Source organism: Balaenoptera borealis (genome assembly GCF_965194805.1).
Source record: "Balaenoptera borealis genome assembly, chromosome: 16".
Taxonomy (NCBI): Eukaryota; Metazoa; Chordata; class Mammalia; order Artiodactyla; family Balaenopteridae; genus Balaenoptera; species Balaenoptera borealis.
The window spans coordinates 68,579,255-68,599,953 of NC_138872.1; the positions used below are offsets into that span (position 1 = coordinate 68,579,255).

The window sequence follows — 20,699 nt, forward strand, 5'->3', positions numbered from 1 at the left end:
TGGGACATAACCTGTAGGGTGTGGGGATGACTTCTCTAGGGCTGGGTGCGTGGATAATGCTGGGCCTGTAGCTTGCCGGGAGCTCTCTGCCAGCTGCCATGGAGGATTTTCCCTGGCTAGTGCTCCAAGAATGTGGGTTCACTTCTTGATGCATCTGGGCCAACAAATATGACATATATCAGCCGATATTTATTGAGCATATACTATGTATAACAAGCACTGTATTAAGTGATCTAGCTTCGTTGGTCATTTCATCCCCATTTTACCAACGGGGCTTAAAGAGATTAAAGCACAGGCCAATGTCCCACAACAAATACAGGGTGGAGCAGGATTCGGCGACAGACAGTCTGACTTCAAGGGCCATGGGCCAAAAGCATGATTCCTTGTGGTGCCTCGTTCCTTCTTTCCCCTCTCAGGGCGAAACTGGGGGCCTAGCTCAGCCTCAGTCAAGGACATGCCCTAGAACGATTTCCCCTAGACTGGTACCATCAAGACTCTTTCCTTCATACATTTCCTCAGCCTCATCCTCAACCCGCATGTGTGCAAACACTCACACAATTATATGATTGACATCTATAGTTCTTAGAGTGACTGTGTCAATAGGATTTCCTGAACATCATGGATCCTATTAGGACATAAGGCAGCAGAAGTAGTTAGAACTGTCCCTGTCAGAGCTGGCCTAGGTCCTCCGCCTGTTTAAACCACAGGCTGTAAAACAGGAAAAGCTCTACCTCCCTGGGGAGCTTGCCTGGGATGGAAACTGAATATGTTTCTTACAACAGCCTGTAATCCTTAAAAATTCCTACCTTCAGGCTTTGTCCTCTTGTACATTTCATCTGCTTGAGAAATCACCATAACCTCCACCACCGACTTCTTTTTTTTTCTCTTTGCAGCCAGCTGAAAGAGTCGGACAAAGACAGAAGACTGTCTGTAGAGATCTGGGATTGGGATCTGACCAGTAGGAATGACTTCATGGGATCTTTGTCATTTGGGATTTCTGAACTGCAGAAAGCTGGTGTTGATGGCTGGTAAGGGAAATTTCTCTTTGAAAGCAACAGTACAGCTTGGTCCATCAAAATGTGGGAGCAAGTATGTTTCCCTTTTTCTCCTAAACGTGAAAGACTAAAGCAGAATCACAAAGTGAAAGCTGGTAGATTGGCTCTGCCTCATAGATAGTTTTATTTAGTCCTCATGCAAAAAAAAAAAAAAAAAAAAGAAAAAAAGACAAAAAAAAAGAAAGAAAAAAAAAGAATTAGTTGCCAATATTTTCAAAATCAGGAAATTTCCCATAAAAATCTGGACCTAGAGGGCAAAAATGAGGACAGTTGAATAGTTAATACCCCCTTTAGACAGGATGTGGATTTTCTATTTGCCACAGTCCTCACCAGTCCCTATTGTTTTACATCTGCCCCACTTTACACAATTATATGGCTTGACAGGCCCCATGGGCACTAAAAGCGCTCTCACACTTTACCCAGAAGATATGTGTAATCCACTGTCAGATTCTGACTCCTTAAGAAGATGCTTCTTCATTGGGACTGCTTACTAAGCCTGGTCACAAAAGTGCTGGAAGGTTGCTGTCTTAGTCAGCTGCAAAAGCTCCTTTGTTCTGACATTTTTGCTTTATTCCCTTCTAATGGCAAAAAATCCTTCCCCAATATTCCCATCAAAGAGGCTGGATAAGTCCTCTTTGGCAACTGTTTCTTTCCCAGTTATCTGAGTAAAGGAGTCAGAAGAGATGGCCCACCTTGGCACTAGAACTTTGGGAGAAGTAGTAATTAGGGGTGCTCCTATCTCTTTAAGAGAAATTGTCTCATTTCTGAATGGTCCCTGCTCAGGGCTTTTTCAGTTACAAGTGAAAGACAATCAAAATCAAACTGGTTTAGCAAGAAAGAGAATGGATCACTGGGCCCTCACATCCTTTCCATCATCCTCCTTACAACTTCCTTGTCTCTCCTCCGCATTTATTGTAGGCTTTTATTCAAATATATATTGAGTGTCCACTCCGTTCTAGTCACTAGAGATACAAAATAGTAGAAAATAGTGTTTGATGCTGATGAATGCTATAGAGAAAAGTAAGCAAGAAACAGGGGTAGGGACTGCCGGGGGACAGTGACATTCTGGTTTAATAGCGTGCTCAGGAAGGGACTCTCTGAAGAGGTGACATACAGCCGAGACCTGATGGGGGTGAGGGAATGGACCATGTGGAGATTTAGGGAGAAACTGTCCCGCACAGAGAGAATTAACCTGTCCACGTTGGTTGCAGAGTTGTAGGGACCTCTTGCCTAGTCAATCCTTGTCCATACTTCCATGTTCAGTCTTTCCAAGTCCTCTGGCTTCGTGTAACAAGTGACATGCTGTTGGATTTAAAAAAAAGAAAAGAAAAGAAAAGAAAAAAGAAAACGTCATTCTGAAAGTGTTTTTCTCTTTTCTGTAGGGAAGTGTTTTAACATGTTTGGTCTTAATTTCTCCATTTTTATCATGGTGTTTCTGTTTCTAAAGGTTTTATTTTTTTCCTTTGCTATTTCATTCTTTTCTTTTATTTCTGCAGCTGAACAGATTATCCTAAATCATTGTTACCTTAAAGTCATATTTCTTTAAGCTTTCTTTTGTTATTACTAATAGTCATGTTTCGGTCTTATCGCACACAAAAAATAACTAAAGCTTTGGAATCAGACTTCGTGGGTTAGAATTTCTGTCCTACCACTTCCTAGCTGTGTACCCCTGGGCAAGTTACTTTGCCTTTCTGTGCCTTCTTTCCTCATTTGGAGATAATAGTGGTAATTAAGTCATAGGATTGTTGTGACATTAAATTAGTTAATATAAGTGAAGTGCCCAGTGTCTGGTAAATAGTAAGCACTCAGTAAGTGTTAGTCATTATTATTAATTGAATAATTATTAGAAAAATATAAATAAGCAAACAAAATATTATTGGAATCCCATTGCCCAGAGATAATCACTATTGACCATTTTTAGAGTTTTTTTCCTGTGTGTGTGTATGAAACAAAAATGAAAACTTACTGTCCATACTGTTTGGCAGTTGTGCATTTTTCACCTAACAATGCATTATGAACCCTTTTCCCTATCATTCAGTAATCTTAGGCAACATCATTTTTAGTAGCTTCATATAGTCCATTCTTATAGATCAGCCTCAATTTACATAATCATATTCTTATTATAAGATATGCAATGCTTACCTATATAAATAATTCTACAGTAAACATACTTATAGTGAAAACTTTGTGCATGGCTTTAATTATTTCCTAATAAATTCCTAAGCCTGGAATCAATGGCTTTGAGACCATATGCATTATTCAAGTATTTGCCATAATGTTCTGTAATTTTTTTCAGTCAATTTACATTCTCACCAATGCTGTGTGAGACTTTTCATTTCACCCACGCTTGTCAACATCTGGTATTATAAATTTCAAAGATGATGCAAAGGCTATACATATTTTGTTACTAATTATACATATTTATATAATATACATACATAACATGATACACATTTTTATATATACTTTTCTTATTTTATAATATAAATATTTATTATTATTATACATACATTTGTTACTAATTATGTTGAATGTTTTCACTTACATATTGCCTTTTTTTTGGATTTATAAGTGACTATTTCCGGTGTTTTGCCTATCATTTTCTTATTAATTTAGAAGAACTTTTTATGTAAGAAGGATAATACTATGTCGTTGCTGAAATATATGTTGCAATATTCCCGTCTTTGATGTTGTAGGTTAATTTTGGTAATATGCATTTTTTCTTAGTGGTATATAAAGCATTCCATTCAACTCTAATTAATATAATAAATATCAAGCCAACTGCCAGAAAAAGTTCTCTAGTTTGTCCACTGATTCACTAGTTGTTTTCTGAATTATCCATCCTAGTGTTTATTGTCTCCTATGGATTTTAAAATTTACTAATTATGTTTTTCTTCTGAAAGTAGTCTTTCCTAAGCTCAGATTGTTGCCGCTTCATAGATGCATCAACCTCTTGGATCTCATTGAAAATATGAGTTAGATATTTTCTGGAATTTTCTCTCTTTTGGCACCAGTTCTAGTTCACGGGAATCCGATTCCTCGTTGTTTCTCTTTATTTTTTTTTATTTTTTATTTTTTTAAAATTTATTTTATTTATTTATTTTTGGCTGTGTTGGGTCTTTGTTGCTGCGCGTGGGCTTTCTCTAGTTGCGGCGGGAGGGGGCCACTCTTCATTGCAGTGTGCGGGCCTCCCATTGCGATGGCTTCTCTTGTTGCAGAGCACGGGCTCCAGGCACGCGGGCTTCAGCAGTTGTGGCTTGTAGGCTCAGTAGTTGTGGTGCACGGGCTCAGTTGCTCTGCGGCATGTGGGATCTTCCCAGACCAGGGCTCAAACCCGTGTCCCCTGCATCGGCAGGCAGATTCCCAACCACTACACCACCAGGGAAGCCCGTTTCTCTTTATTTTAATGAGTTTTCCACATGCCCTCCTTATGGAAGGGTGAACACAGAAATGTTGAGTGTCCCTGTTCTAATCTTTCACATCCAGATGAAGGGAGAAAGGAGCCTTTTGTATTGTTTGGAGTTCTTCTTTGTTGGATCGAGGGTCCTGGTCCTGTGGATATTGGGGAGAGGGCTACGGCTGGAGTCAGCTGCACGACAGGCAGTCCTACTGCCCATGGAGGGGCATCTTCCCCCTGTTGGTTTTGTGCATCTCAAAGTCGGAAGGGGTTCCTGCTCTTCTTTTCTAATGGGCACAATTGTCCATATTTGGAGGCCATAGTGACAGCGTACTGGCCACAGCAAACGTGAGGTGGTGGTGCCGTGCTCTAACCAATGCCCCGGGGGCTGACGTGTCCTGTACTTGCTGAATATGGATCGGAATTTTTGACCCTCATCCAGGCCCTGCTGGTCTGTTCCAGGGTTGTTAGTGGGGTCCTGTTGAGGTTCCCATTGGCTGATCACAGCTGGTCAATCCCCTTTGATGTGTATTTTCCAAAGTATGGGACCCCAAATGGCTTAGGTAGTACATGGTGGGGCATCAGCCATATTGAATTGTACCCTGACAAAGCTATTCTTTTTTTTTTTTTTTAATTTAGTTTATTTATTTATTTATTTATTTATTTATTGGCCGCGCCATGCAGCATGCGGGATCTTAGTTCCCCGAGGCATCGAACCCGTGTCTCCTGCATTGGGAACGTGGAGTCTTAACCACCGGACCGCCAGGGAAGTCCCCAAACTATTCTTTTGTTGGTGTTGCTTCAGTTCTTGAGTTTACTGCAGAGAAAGTCTCACAGGGCACTGGTGTATCCTTAATACTCTTTAACCCTTGCTGCTTGCTGATCTCCCATTTTAATAAAAGGGGCAGGCATTAGTCTCAGAGCCTTTGGTAAGCAACACCATCTACTTGGCTTTGAGTAACTTTGATTTACGTATGTTTCACTTTTTACAGATACATACTTTCTGCTTGTAACAAGTGTTGTTGGCTTTCTTTACAAGGAAGAGATATAAAGTGTCTTTTTAAAGTGAATTTATTATTCAAAAAGCTGATTTAATGAAAAGCATTGTCAAAAATAACATCCAGATTTAGCAAAATCCACAAAGGTGGAGGAATTTTGCCAAACACTGCTCCCTGCTCTCTTACTAATACTTTAATTTGCAGAACTTCCTGAAAGTCCCTGCTGTGTGTATAGCACCCTTCTTGATTTCCAGCAAAGATACAGATGTTCTCTTATTTTTGTATTTATTTTGGTAATTTCTTTGGCAGTTTGGAAGATGAGCACTGAATATTAAATGTGGAGGTGTCCAGGCTCAAACTGTCATCTCTGCTTTGAGTCACCTATCTCTCTATTTTTAGAAGCTGCCTAGGAAGATTTGTGAATGGAGAAAAAAATTGTGATGAAAATTGTAAATTCTGGTTAGAAAGTCTCTAGGAGTGAGGAGTTTTGGGTTCTTTTTCCCCCTGCTGACTCCAGTGCCTTTGGAATGTCCCTTTTCCTTCCTCACACTCATCTCAGTCTGACTAGATGGAAACATCTTTGTGGTCTAGAAACAAACTGAAACCATCTTGTTTATTATAGTGATATTAATATCAGTAACAATGATGATGATACTTTTTATTGAACACTTGCTAAATGCCAGGCACCAGGCTTATCATTTTACATGCATCATCATGTCTCAGCTTCACAGTCATCCTATGAAAAAGACTTTTATTCCTATTTATTGATGAGAAAAATCGAGGCTCAGAGGGCCTACCTAGCTTATTCAATTATCCAAAGAGGCAAGGGAAGAGGTGAGATTTGGACCCAGGCATAGTTTGACTCCAGGGCTTGTGTACTTTCTCAGGAGCTTGACTACCGAGCACTTTGGGAAGGTTTCTACATAGAAAAACGGCGTCAGTGAGACAAGTCCAGAGTCATCCAAGTGCTGGGATGGCCGGGTGGCAGCATGTTACAGTGAGAGGGTATAGAAATGCTGGGACAGCGTGATAGGAATATGTTGACAGTGGGAGATCCTCAACATTCTTTCAGAATCAGAAAGCACATAATGGACCAAAAAAGTAGCTAGAAACATTGAATGATATAATCAAGAAAATTGTGTGTGTCTGTGTGTGTTTAGAGAGACAAGACAGAGAACTTTACATCCTATAAACCCATTTTTTTCTGAATTGTTTCTGATGGTTATAAAAATATATAGTGTCCCTGGCTACACACATACACACATACCCCAAAACAAAAAACCCTCAACACATGTTTTTAAAGCAGAGCTTTCTATAGACTTCCCTCCCTTATCCTAATCAACAAAATGATATTAAGTAGAGTCATGGAATGTGTCTTTCCTTTGCTCCCTTTAGGTTTAAGTTACTGAGCCAGGAGGAAGGCGAGTACTTCAACGTACCTGTGCCACCAGAAGGCAGTGAGGGCAACGAGGAACTGCGGCAGAAATTTGAGGTGAGATGTCTTTCTTTCGGCATCAGTGGGAACCGGTTGAGTCTGCCTCTGTACTGTTTTTCTTGTTTATGGTGTGGTTTCTACCAAGCCCTTTCCTGACCCTGTGCCTTTGCGATATTGTTCTGCTTTCCAGAAAACTCCTGTTTATCCTTCAAGACCCCAGTTAAGTGTCCCCTGCCTTGTAAAGTCATTCTGCCTCCCTGTCCTCATTCAGATTTAGACTTTTCCTTGAGAGTGTTCATTCACTACCCAGGTCATTTTGCTGGTGGCTTGGACAGGGATGTTAGTAATGGTGAATGAAGGCAGTGGACAGGGTAGAGATATTTCGGAAGCTCAGTCAACTAGGCTTGCTGAGGGATAGAATCTGGATTTGGATCTGTCGGCAGGATGGTGCTATATTAACAAATGGAATTGATAGTGCTGGTGACTCCGTGAAATACCCATGGATGCATCTTTCGAAGATTAAGAGCCCTTGGCTCTGACCTTGGGCCATAGCGCTGGTCTGCTTCTACCCCGGATAAGCCCCTTCCCTTCTGTGGAGCCAAATAAACTCCATATATGAGACTAGCAGGTATGTAGGACACATCCCAGTTTTACAAAGAAAACGTTTTGGGGAAAATGGGTTTGAGTCCCTTCATTATATGTGTATTGAGTGATTTTAAAGTAGTTTCATAAGGGAAAACATGTTATTTTGTTCACAGAAACTTAATATACTGAGTCTGATGGGAAATCAATTCTAGATAAGCAATGACAGCCTACTAACTCTGAAAAATGTATAAAATAGCTAAAATGAAATAGGTTACTGTCATTGTTATTCATCAAGTAATCACACAAGCAAATAGAAGCAGAATATGACCAGGTAAAGTTCTGTGAAAGAGAGGTCCATGGTGCTTTGAGAAGATATAAGAGGGAAATGTAACCTTGTCTGAGAGGACAGGGAAGGAGTCATTGAGGAAACAATAGGGAAGTTAACCAAGTAAAGAGGGGAAAAGAGCATTCCATTCAGAGAGGCGAACAGGTGCAAAGGCCCTGTGGTGGGGAGTTATATAGCAACTCTGTGACACTGAAAGAAGGCCAGTGTGGGTAGAGAAGAGAGAGCAAAGGGTGAGTTCATGGTGTGGCTGGGAGGTGGGTGGGGCCAGAGTAGAAGGACTGTGCTGACTTTAGCAAGGGTTTTGGCATTTATTCCAAGAACCATCTTAGTGTCCCCTCAACTTGGTAGGACTCATACTTGTGTACTGACCCTTGTCTTGAGCCTGTGCCCTCCATAAAACCTGGTGACGGTTCTGACCCAGTGGGACTTCCCTTCATGGAAACAAGTGGAATAAACATGTTGACCTTGGACTTGACAGTCATTCTCCAGTGAACTTGATCAGTGAGGTTCATCCTTATAGAGCAGCTCGCTCAAGCCCAAATGAGCTGATGAAAGAACTTTCCCTCCCAGGAGAGTCGAGAACTGGACCGTGATAACATTTTAGGACAGGAGGGCAGGCCTTCCAGAGAACCCTTTTCTTCTCCTTCCTTCGGCTTTCTGATGGAGTGGGGTCCGTTTGCTGCCGAGTTACAAATGTCCTCTTGTGGGTGAAAAAAACAAGACCGGTGTTTTCTTGTATAAAATGAAGTCTCAGTTTTACAAAATGATTTCTTCTGTCTTAGGGCAGCCAGGGTTACATTTCAGAACGCCCAGGAAAACATTTCCTACATGAACAGAGCATTTGTCTGGGCCAGTTATTGGCCTGAAGGAAAGGACTGTTTTATCTGCGTGCAACAAAATGTGTCCTTTATTTCCCGCAAGAGCCTGCAAACGCTTGTTTATGCCTGAGTGGTAATTGCTCCACACCATAGTTTGTTGATTAAAAAAATGTTTCCAAGAGACCGAAAATTGTTCTCAGACACATAGAGGAATTTCAGTTGACCTTGGACGTGAGAAATGTAATCCCTGTGCAATAACCAATTAGCACCCAGAATGACTCAGAAATTACTTTCAAGCCTCTTATCTGGAGAAATTCTGAGTGACGGTAAAATCGAGCTGCAGAAATTGGGGTAATAGAATTTCACGGTAGGGTGAGCTTGGTGAAGTTACCACACGTGGTATGCTTCAGAACACTGGAGGAGGCTCTGTTTGGGGACTTTTGTCTGGCTGTGGCCTTGCCGATGGGCCAGGGAAGGGAAGACTCCATTTTGCATGGTTCAGAATGGGTCTTCTGACAGGCTTAGAATTTTTTAATTTAATAAAATGCTTACTATGTGCCATTTATTGTTTTAAGTGCTTTAGAAATATTAAGTCATTTAATTCAGTCCTTACAACCACCATGACTGGTCGGTACCTTTATCATCCCCCTTTATCTTTTACAGATGAGGAAACTGAGGCCCAGAGAGGTTAAGCAACTTTCTAATATCCCTCAGCTGGTCATTGTCTAACTCTGAGTTTCCCCAGAAACAGACTATAAGGATTCAAGTGCAGGTGGTTTCTTTGGGAGGTGACCCCAAAAAGCATCTAGAGTAGTGGGAAAGTGAGGCAGGGAAAGGAAGGAAGCTGGAAAAGTAGTATTATCAGCAAGTTACCACTGTGGGCAGCTGGGGTTTAACCCTGCCGGGGATTAACCGGGCCGCAGGGTTTCCAGTCAAGGGGCAGGCAGCTGAAGTATTATCCACCAGCTCCCCTTCCATCACTGGCTGAAGGCTGCTTCCAGGGGTATTAACTTGCCAGCACTTTCAGCTTGGCCTGCCTGTGGGCTGTGCTTGCTCTTGCAACCAGGAAAAGAGCCTGCAGGCAGAGTCACAAGTGTAAGCGGCAAGCAGCCCCAGGTATAGAGAGGAGAGGGCCGAGGGGTCTTGGCTGGATACCTGGAGCCACATGTGTACAGTGTAGCCTATTCTGTTCAGGTGGTTCGAGAGCCAGCCTGCCTGGATTGGAATCCCAGCTCTGTTCCTTCCTTGCTGGGTGCTGAAGGCAGGTTACTTTATTTCTCCGAGCTTTTGATTCCCCACCTGTATGTATCATGGCACCTCTGACCTCCTACGGTTATGTGAAGAGTGAGTGAGATAGCATTTAAACCAGTGTCTGGCATGTCATATCATTCAGATGTCAGGTGGTTGTTATCCTTAGCAGCCCTCTCCCTGCCTCACCACCCCCCCGGAATAAATCAAGCTCAGGACCTGCTCCTTCTGGTCTTTGGAAGGGTTGCTTGGGGGTTGGGGAGCATCTACGTGGACCGCTAGCCTACAGAGGTGTCTACCGCCACTGCTGGGTACGGGAGTGCCGTTGGAGCTCCTTGTAGGGGTGGAGGTTAGTTTAAGCCAAGAAAGGCATTCCTCATCTGAGATGGGGCCCTGGACCCAGGTAGCCGGGGCGCCTTCACTCTCCCGTAGCGCAGTCTGGAAAGAGGCAGGGCTCTTTGCTCAGAAGTGCATCTCTTTGCTTTAACTTTGAGCACCAAGTCCTAGGGCTCTAAATTACAGACATGAAAAGGCAACCATTAGTGTATTCCTGTTTCTGAAGCCGTATCCAACCCAGCAAGATAGAGGCTCATTTAAATTTGGGCCTCAGTTTTAAAATGTTTGCTCTTTGATGGAGGACCTGCTAGGCATGAGGCCGCTGGGAGACATGGGACGTTCAGAGGAACACAGGACAGGGTTCTTGTCCCAAATGTTTTTAGAACTGGGCAGGTAACAAGAAGGGGGAAAAGCTTAGTGTGAGACAGCAGGGTGTGGTGGTGATGACGGTCAACTGGAGACCTCATGTCCCATCTAAATGCCCCATTCTTATGGATGGGGCCCAGTTTTGCCAGATCTGCTTCTTTAGAAGAAGCTGGGATTCGGGTTTTTGTAAGACATCTCCTGATTTTTAACAGATCTCAACTAATTTAAATATTAGTGCAGACCAGACCGATAAGGCTATTAGACTTCTGATCTAGCATCTAGAGGCTGAGATAACATTCTGTCCTAGTCACTTCAGACTCTTATAACAAAAATACTATAGACTGGGTGGCTTAAACAACATTTATTTCTCACAGTTCTGGAGGCTGGAAAGTCTAGGATCAAGGTGCCGGCAGAATCGTTGTCTGGTGAGGGCCTGCTTCCTGCCTCATGGACCTCTTTTTGTTTTGTTTGTTTTGGCCACGCCCAGAGCATGTGGGATCTTAGTTCCCTGACCAGGGATAGATGCCCCCTGCAGTGGAAGCTCTGAGTCCTAACCACTGGACCACCAGGGAAGTCCCCATGGCCCTCTTCTTACTATGTCCTCACATGGCAGAAGGGGCAAGGGGACTCTTCTGGGGTCTCTTCTATACGGGCACTAATCCCACCCATGAGGACTCCACCCTCGTGACCTAATCCCTTCTACAGGCCCCACCTCCTAATACCATCACCTTTGAGGGTTAGGATGTCAACATATGAACTTTCAGGAGACACAAACATTCTCAGTCTATAGCATGTAACTGTGAGAAGAGTCACACAAGCAAATTGAGATGGAGCGTGGAATTCAGAGGAGAGAAGGTTGCTTGAAGGACTGAGGAATCAAGCTGTTGGACACTTGCTGCTCTTTGAAGAACAGGAAAAAAATTTTCCTCTAAGCAGTCAGATGGAGAAGTAGGGAAGTGTGTGCACCTCACTTGTGCTCCACTGGCAGGGGGTGCTGGGACCTGCAGGTGTATGGAAGCAAACCTCAGGGCTGGAACGGAGACTGGGGACCAGGGATAGTCAGGACGTGGATCTTCACAGGCTGGAGATTGGAGTGTGTGAATTGGGTGGGTCCTGAGTTGGGACTCAGAGAAGGTGGGAGATATCATAATAAAGCACGGGGATGGTGGGAGGGAGGGAGGGAGGGATATGTTTGGATTGGGGTAGCCTGGGAAAATCTCTGGGCGCTGGAGGGTGAGAATTTGGGATGATGGGAGGACATGGCCCTGAAAAAGCAATGCAACTTCTGTTCAAGGCTCTTTTCTTGTTTGCAATTTCCCTAATGATCTGGTTTTAACTGCCCCCTCTATGCTTTAACCCCCAAATCTGTCTCCAGTTTTTGGGGTTTTTTTTTTAATGATTTGTTTTTGGGCTGAGTCGGGTCTTTGTTGTTGCGTGCAAGCTTTCTCTAGTTGCGGCGAGCAGGGGCTACTCTTTGTTGCGGTGCGCGGACTTCTCATTGTGGTTGCTTCTCTTCTTTCAGAGCATAGGCTCTAGGCGTGCGGGCTTCAGTAGTTGCAGCACATGGGTTCAGTAGTTGTGGCACGTGGGCTCTAGGGTGTGTGGGATTCAGTAGTTTGGCTTGTAGGCCCTAGAGCGCAGGCTCAGTAGTTGTGGTGCACGGGCCCAGTCGCTCCGCGACATGTGGGATCTTCCCGGACCAGGGTCCAAACCCCTGTCTCCTGCATTGGCAGGCAGATTCTTAACCACTGTGCCACCAGGGAAGTCCCTGTCTCCAGTTCTTATGTCATTTCTTAACCCGAAAACCACATAATACAACTGCTTACTGGGTATTTATTTACACTTGATCGTCCCAGAGACACTTAAATCTCAACGTATCTTTACTACAAGATAACTGGACCAAGAATGCTCACAGCAGCCTTGCTAGCAGCCAAAAAGCGGAGACAACACAAATGCCCATAACGGAAGAATGAATAAACGTAAACAGTGAATGCTACTCAGCAGTACAAAGAACAAATCACTGATTCAAGCAACAACATGAGTGAATTTCAAGGCCATTAGGATGAGCGAAAGAAGCCGGATGCTGAAAACTACATACCCTATAGAGGAAAACTTGACACTCTCACAATACTTCCGACACCAAGTGTGTGGGTTTTCCACACCAAGAAGTTCTCCAGTTCTCTGTGGGCACCAACTAGGTGTTCTACAATTTAATTCAGTTTTGGCACTAGCTCCCTGGAGTTAGTGCGGACCCCATAGGTTAAGGGCTCAGTCCCACAAGACATCCCCCACTTTAGACTCCAATCACAAATACTCTGGCCTCCTGTTCTCCCTGCTTTCACAGCATTTGCTGCCATTCTGAGTCATCATTCTGCTGCTCACAGCAGCAGGCCCCTACCCCGCTGCACTGAGGACAGACACGGGCCTCATCCATCCATTTATCCAACAAAATATTTAACTGGAAAGTATCCTAGTTGTCAGGGAAATTGCGGAGAATGAGACATATTCCCTGCCCTGGCAGGTTTCCAGTCTGTTGGGGAAAACAAGTGAACAGACAGTTATCATGCAGTGTAAATGGGAAGTGAGGTGGATGAAGGGAGCAGAGAGGCACAGCCCATCCAGACAGAGAGAATCAAGGAAGGCTTCCCCGAGGAAGTGAAAACGTGGAGCAGGAGGTAACTAGGTTGGCGAAGGGGAGAGAACAGTCATCCACACAGGAGCAACAGTAGGTGCAAAGGCCCTGGAGTGGGAGGGAACTGGGACTCAAAGATGGGAAAGGAGGAAGAAGCTGTGTTTCAGGGAAGAAGGAGCCGAGAAAAGGTTGAAGAGGTTGGAGAAGCAGGTAGAGCCTGATCGTACTGGGCCGTCTGGGCCAGTGAAAGCACCGAAGTCTTTATCCTAAAAATGATGGGTCACTACCAAAGCATTTGAAGCAGGCGGTGACTTGGTTGAGTATGAAGAAGTGGAAGATCACTGTGACTACATGTAAAGCCCAGTGTGGAGGGAACCAAGGTGGGTTGTCCAGGTGAGAGATGATGACAGGTGGTATTGGTGCAGATGGAAAGAAGAAGGAATTCTAGAGACAGCTGGGAGGAAGCAGTGACTGTTCCTGGTGGTGGATGAGACACGAGGGATGAAAGAGAAATGAGGTGCCAAGGCTGGCCTCCACATTTTGGGTTTGCACTGTGGAAGCTGGGCCATGCTTTTCACCAGGCTGGGGGCATGAGCTGCAGGAACCACAGCTTGCAGCCTATATGTGAGTTTGAGCATGTACAAGGGCATCCTCAAAACTCTGATGATGTTTTCTGTGTGCTTCTCCCTCCAGAGGGCCAAGATCAATCAGGGGACCAAGGCTCCTGAAGAAAAGACGACTAACACCATATCCAAATTTGACAACAACGGGAACAGGGACCGGATGAAACTGACTGATTTTCACTTCCTGATGGTGCTTGGAAAAGGCAGCTTTGGCAAGGTACAGTATGGCTGGGTGGTGGCACCTGCTCCAGAAGGAACAGCTAACAAGGCAGGCACATTTGCTGTTCATATGGGGCTTACATTCCAGTGAGGGAAAGAGTGAAAAGTAAATAGAGCTACACTTCAGTTGGTAACGAATACTGTGAAGGAAATGGAGTGCTGTGTCACAGACAGATCAAGAAGGGACCCACTCAGATTGAGGAAGTGACGTAGAAACTGAGACCTGAAGGATGAGAATGAACCAGCCATACATTCAAAGAGCTAGGAAGGAATGTTCGCAACGGAGAGAACGGCAAGTGCAAAGGCCCTGAGGTAGGCAAGAGCTGGGCACATTCTAGGCACCATCAGAAGGTGCTGGGGCCAAAATGTCATGAGCAGGGGGAGGTTGCAGGATGTGAGGTTGCAGAGGTGGGAGGGGCCTGATCATGCAAAGCCTTAGAAACTGTGATGAGAAGTTTGGATTTTATTCACAGTGCAGGGGGGAGCCACTGAAAGTCTGAAGCAGAGAAGTGACGTGATCAGACTTGGTTTTGGAAAAGATTACTCTTGCAGCTGAGAATGGAGGTGGTTCTTTTCGAACAGCAGCACAGTTGAAGGATGACCCTGGGACTCGTAGAGTGATTCTGGATGCTATTATAGGTACTAGGAGATGCTGTTTCACTGAAGTTGAGATTGTGTTATAAGTATTCCTGACTTGTTTAGTGTTGTGAGACTTTTAATCCCTGTGTGTGCCACCAGTATGTCTCATATCAATCTCAGACCATGAACTCAGGTGTGCAAAAATATCAAATTTCCTTCCCCATCTCTGTAGCTTAAGTCAAAAATCTGGGAGTTATCCTTGACTTCTCTTTGTCCTCCCCTTACCCCAGCCATGCATAATCCATTAGTTAGTCTGGATAGGTCCTCCTCCAAAGCATATCATGAATTTACTGAGTTCTCTCCATCTTCACTAATGCAGCCCTAATCTATACCATACAATACCGTCTGGACCACTGCAGACATTCCTAACTGGTTTCCCTGCTTCCACTCTTGTGACCTATAATTAATATACTTCTATGCAGCAGCCATAGTTATTTTTAAAAACTTACATTAGGTCAAATCACTCCCATGCTAAAACCCTCCAATGACTTCACAAATAGAATAAATTCTATACTGTGTCCTTGGCTTACATCACTCTTTAAATTCTGATCAATTTAAATTATTCTGTTTGATACCTTCTTTTCCTTTCCTTCTCCCCATCACCCATTGTGCTTGGGCCACATGAGGTTCTTTGAGACATACAGAGCTCCTTCCTCTCTTAGAGCTTTTGTGATGCTGTTCCCTTTATTCTTTGCAGAGCTGGCTCTTTCTTGTAATTCCCATCTCTACTTAGATATCACCTCTTCTGAGAAGTCTTCCCTAACTACCACTCAAAGAGCCACTCATTCATTCTCCATTATATTTAACTCTCTCCTAGCACCCATCACCAGATGATACTTCTCTTGCTTGTTTGTTGGTTTGTCTCCTTGTTCTAAGACCTGAGCTCCACAAGAGCCAGGAGCTCTGTCATGTTCACCGCTGTACTTCCAGTGCCTGTGGATTGAATTCATTCAGGGTCTAGACTGAATGCGTGAATTTTCTCTATGGGCCACAAGGTCCATCCGTCTGCTGTGATGGACTAAGGAATCTGAGGTGGTGGCCCAGAGTTTGAAGAGCCTTGGCAGGGAGTGAGAATAGAGAGTAGGAACACGGAATAAGATTGCTGAGCAGCCTGGAGGTCCAAAAGGCTAGAGAATAAGCAGTAGTGACGGTAGAGGTCCATGCCACTGTGGTCTTTTTGCCAGCAGCTCTGAGCAGCCTGGGGGTGGAGATGGGGAAGTAGATGGTGGATTTGAGCTAAGGGTGGTGGTTAGCAGGATCAGTGCCCTAGAAGATCACAATAATAAGGGAGTCAAGGATTCTGGGAAGAGGAGTGCCCACTGCAGATCCAACAGAGCCTGTTCTAGCAGGTCCTCAGTAAAAGTGTACTGAAAACATGAATAAAAATGACATCCACACTGGAAGGAAGTCAAAGCAAAAAGAGGGTTATAACCTTGGTGAGAAAGAAGGAGTCTAGGGGCCTAGGGATGAGAAACAAGTGGGTGAGGCCAAGAGATTTAAAATGCTAGGAAGACTAGGGACATTTAGATTTCAGAGATGGGGGTGTTTCCATGATGACAAGGAAGAATGAAGCCTAAATGAAGAGGAGCTTCTAATAAGCTGAGGCTGTCGGGGAGTTTTAAAAAATTAAATTATATTTTTAATAAGCAGTGTTTTCACGTGGTTCATAATTAAAATTATATTAAAAGGATAAACACTGAGAAGTTTTGCTCCCACTCAGGTTCACATCCTTCTGTGCCCCCTTGCTGCTACTGCCCTCCGTATACAAACTGATTTGTTAATTTGCATCTTTCCAGTTTCTCTCTGCTAATTTAACAAATATAAATATGCATATTTATTCTTGTCCTTGTTGCCTCAAAAGTTAGCAGACCACACACACATTTCTTCACCTTTTTGATCACTCAACAATACAGATTGGAGAGTTTTTGACTGAGGAATGGAAGTTCTGGAGGGTCTTACAGAAAAGATTGGGGTTGGGGGGTGGGTAGAGAAGTGGGAGAGTGGGTCTTGGGGAACAGTGAGGGAATGAGAGAGACTAGATCATATGTTTCCATGGAAACTGTTATAATAATTGAGAGTTCTGTTCCAGACTGGGGATGTGGCATCCAATAAATCACAGAGGAAAACAACAGTATGTCATGAAAGCAAACTAGAATAACAAAAACCTCTACCATCCTTTTTTTTTTTTTTAAATAACACCCTTTACATTTATTTATTTATTTATTTATTTATTCATTCATTTTGGCTGTGTTGGGTCTTCGTTTCTGTGCGAGGCTTTCTCTAGTTGCGGCGAGCGGGGGCCACTCTTCATCGCGGTGCGCGGGCCTCTCACTATCGTGGCCTCTCTTGTTGCAGAGTACAAGCTCCAGACACGTAGGCTCAGTAGTTGTGGCTCACGGGCCCAGTTGCTCCGCGGCATGTGGGATCTTCCCAGACCAGGGCTCGAACCCGTGTCCCCTGCATTGGCAGGCAGATTCTCAACCACTGCACCACCAGGGAAGCCCCTACCATCCTTTAAAACATAGAGTAATCCTTTGCAACTCTTGTTTTGCCAGTCGTGGTTTTAAATTAATGTGGTTTTATATTTGAATGCCTACTTTTACCGCTTTGCAATCTTGTGGGGTATATACATCAACCCCCTTAAATGGAAGAACACAGCAGCAGTAACCGCTCCCCCGCCAAAGATGAAAGACATGGACCGCTGGGTCATCTGTTCACACCTCCCCTCCCGCAGGCCCACTGTATCAGATCTGGCCCAGAAAAACATGCTCTTAGAGACAGTAATAATTTGTGGAGCGACTAGGGAGAGACACAAGCATTTTGCTAAGACCTATGAAAATGAAACAAGGGACAAAGCAAGTGTGAAGGCCATTGAGTTCCAAACGAGTAAACCCTGTTTCAAAAACTTTAAAAAGAAGAAAAGTTTGGAGAGTTTGCTTTCCTGACCATGTGAAAGCGTTTCCCTGGGAGCGTTATCGCACCAGGGCAGGGCCTCTTGGCATGTCTGGCTTACTTGGAGATAGACGCCCTCTAGAACTTCTGTTGCAGAGCATTTGCATGTATTATTCATTTGTTATTTAATGTTTATTTTTATAGTTTTATCCTCTCTATTTTTTCTGATTTCTTGAACCTTTGACTTCTGCTTTGCCAACCTTTACACTTTTCAAGAATTTTACCTCTGTGGTTGTCGAGTGATTTCTGCAGTTTAAGTTGTGCTCCAGATATATAAATTGGGCAGATATGCACTGTTCAGACTGATTATACAAGTGGAGCTTATAAAGCAAACGCAGCAAGTCTCTGATAAGGTGTATACACAGCACAAATACAACTCTGTATATTACAGACTTGATTCCCCTAATTCTAAAGTGCCATAATAAATACCCATTGAATATTTAATTAATGCTAATATCACTTGCTTTCTGAGACTTCAGATGTGCTTGTGGTAATGATTTGTATGATCCAGATGTTTTTAGAAAATCATGCTGGGAAGTTTGAATGAGGGCTTTCTTATTATTTTCTTATACTCGTGGACACTTGCCTGTGGAGGATACTGGCCTGCTGGGGGGGGTTGGTGGTGTGGGGAAGGCAGGAACATGTTGTGGTGGACCTAGAGCTAACATATAGAAGCTCAAATCCAGCAGCACAGAAGAGCTATCATAGGAAAAGATCAGTAATAGAAAAAAATGAAAATAGCCCAAATGTTTATCAGTAGCGTGAAAGTTAAACATATAATGGTGTATCCATGATACCTTCAAAAGAATGAGGTCTTTGTGTCTCTCATATCTCTGTCTGTCTATCTGTCATCATGGACAGATGTCCATGACATAGTATCAGGTAAAAATGGAAGCAAATCACAGAACATTAGGATTAGTAATATAAAATACACTGTACATAGAATAATTCTATTTATGTAACGTACTCAGAGTCCCTACTCTCATTGAACTTCCCCCCAACATTTTATTAGGAAAAATTTTAAAAATACAGAAAAGTTAAAAGAATTATACAATGAACACCCATGATACCCAATACCTAGATTCTGCAGTCAGCATTTGACTGTATATGCGTGATCACATGTCTCTCCATCTCTTTGTCAACCCATTTTTTAATGCGTTTCAAACCAAGATGCAGATATCGGTACACTTCACCCCTGAACTCTTCAGCATGCATATCATTTAACCAGAATTCAATATTTGTTTTTCATCATTTTAAGGTAATAAAATTTACATACAACAAAATGCACAAGGAAGTGTATCATTCTATGAATTTTGAAAAATGCATACTCAAAAACCCAGTGGGAGTATAAACGTTAATCAAAAAAAAAAAAAATCACACTAACAGGTGTAAAGTACAGCTGTGATGTTTGCCGTGTGCTGGGAGAGCCTGCGGGAGTGGGATCGGCCCCGGCCAAAGTCAGGGAAGGCTTCTGGGAGAAAGAGGCTCTTGAGCTTTATCTAAAGGATGAGCTAAGTTAACTGTGCAAAGAGGGGAGGGAGTAAATGGAAATCTCAGAATGTCTCTTCTGGGACTTCCCTGACGGTCCAGCGGTTAAGATTCTGTGCTTCTAATGCAGGGGCCACGGGTTTGATCCCTGGCTGGGGAACTAAGATCCCACATGCAGCGTGGCAAAAAAAAAAAAAAAGAGGACATCTCTTCTTCCTGACCCCACACACCTAACCTCCTTTATTAGTTAGGGTGGATTCAACTGCCATAACAAAAAGACCTCTACATCTATACTGGCTCAGACACAATAGAAATTTAATGTTCATTCATGTAACAGTCCAAGATGGGTGTTCCTGACCTCACCCACGCTCTCCATATGGTGATTAAGTGACCCAGGTTCCTTCCATCTTACCGTCCCCATCAATCCCTACAGCCTTGTTTTTGTCTATACTCAGCGTGCGGAGGGGGAAAGAGAGTACAGAGGAGGCACAAGCTGCTTCATAAAAGCCTTGGTTTGGAAGTGGCACCCATCACTTCTGCCTACACGCTATTACAGAGAATTTAGTCACATGACTCAGTGCAAGGGACGCTGGGAGAACAATTTTGCTGGAAAGATAGTGGTCTCAGCCATACGCCCTACTTTTCAGCTCTGGCTGGAATTCTTCTTGGTGACATGAAAGACCTTCTGACTTTAACCTTTAGAACTCCCAATTTTCGTGCCCCACAAACAAAAAACTTTAAGCTTCTCTTCTCGATGACATTTCCTTGTGTTCAAATCATGGAACGTGCCAGGTGTTAGTGCTGCTTTTCCTGAAGCATAGCATAAGCCAGGAATAAATCAAGTAGGAAGAAGTCAGCAGCTTATAAAATTAAAAGGAAAAGTGGCAAGTCTTTAGAAACTGAGTGCCCCGGTATTACATTTATCTCTTCAAAGAATCCCATTCAGGTCTGCTGCTCTGTATGCATCGAAGATGATCAAAAATAAAAAGCTGAGAGGTGAGAGACAAAACCATTAAGCCTCCTCTTCTGGTGTTTGACTTTCCTAGAATAATGCCCAAGAGGTTGATCGTATTAAGTGCCTGAGTGTCACTAAGGAGGCCATTTAGTGTTAGCCAGTGGCCCCTTTCCTATGGGGCCACTCTCCAAGGTGCTGACACCAGCTCCCTTGGCTCAAGATTCAGACTGTACAAAAAGGTTGAGTATAGCCTTGGCCAAGTTTCCCAACTATTACCTATTTATGCACTTGTTTTTATTCTTTTGTTTATTTTTTTAAGCACGTACATACCTCCTTTATACTATCTTAAATATTTTCTCTCTTTTTTTTTTTTTTGGCCGCGTTGTGTGGCTTGTGGGATCTTAGTTCCCTGACCAGGGATTGAATCCGGGCCCTCGGCAGTGAGAGCGCAGTCCTAAACTCTGGACTGCCAGGGAATTCCCCTTAAATATTCTTTTTAAATTGATTTAGTTGACTTCCTTTTCTTCTTCTTAGCATTGCCCTAAGTGATAACGTATGTGAAATCACAGGCTTGATCTAGCAGTCATATATTTATTTTAATATATCT

The 20,699-nt window shown here is 43.5% G+C and overlaps 1 protein-coding gene and 1 long non-coding RNA gene across 4 annotated transcripts in view; one reads left to right on the forward strand and one right to left on the reverse strand.

Annotated features, from left to right (window-relative positions):
- LOC309614378 overlaps positions 1–20,699 on the reverse strand; it is a 477,476-nt gene that overhangs the window by 289,032 nt on the left and 167,745 nt on the right. The gene's annotated exons all lie outside the window — the stretch shown is intronic.
- The window catches only part of PRKCB (protein kinase C beta), a 311,912-nt gene that overhangs the window by 217,791 nt on the left and 73,422 nt on the right, over positions 1–20,699 (forward strand). For all 3 annotated transcript variants that reach the window (XM_082362498.1, XM_082362499.1, XM_082362500.1), the window contains exons 7-9: positions 894–1,028; positions 6,846–6,942; positions 13,910–14,056. In XM_082362498.1, the coding sequence (XP_082218624.1) occupies positions 894–1,028; positions 6,846–6,942; positions 13,910–14,056 (379 nt within the window). The remainder of the gene's footprint in view (positions 1–893; positions 1,029–6,845; positions 6,943–13,909; positions 14,057–20,699) is intronic.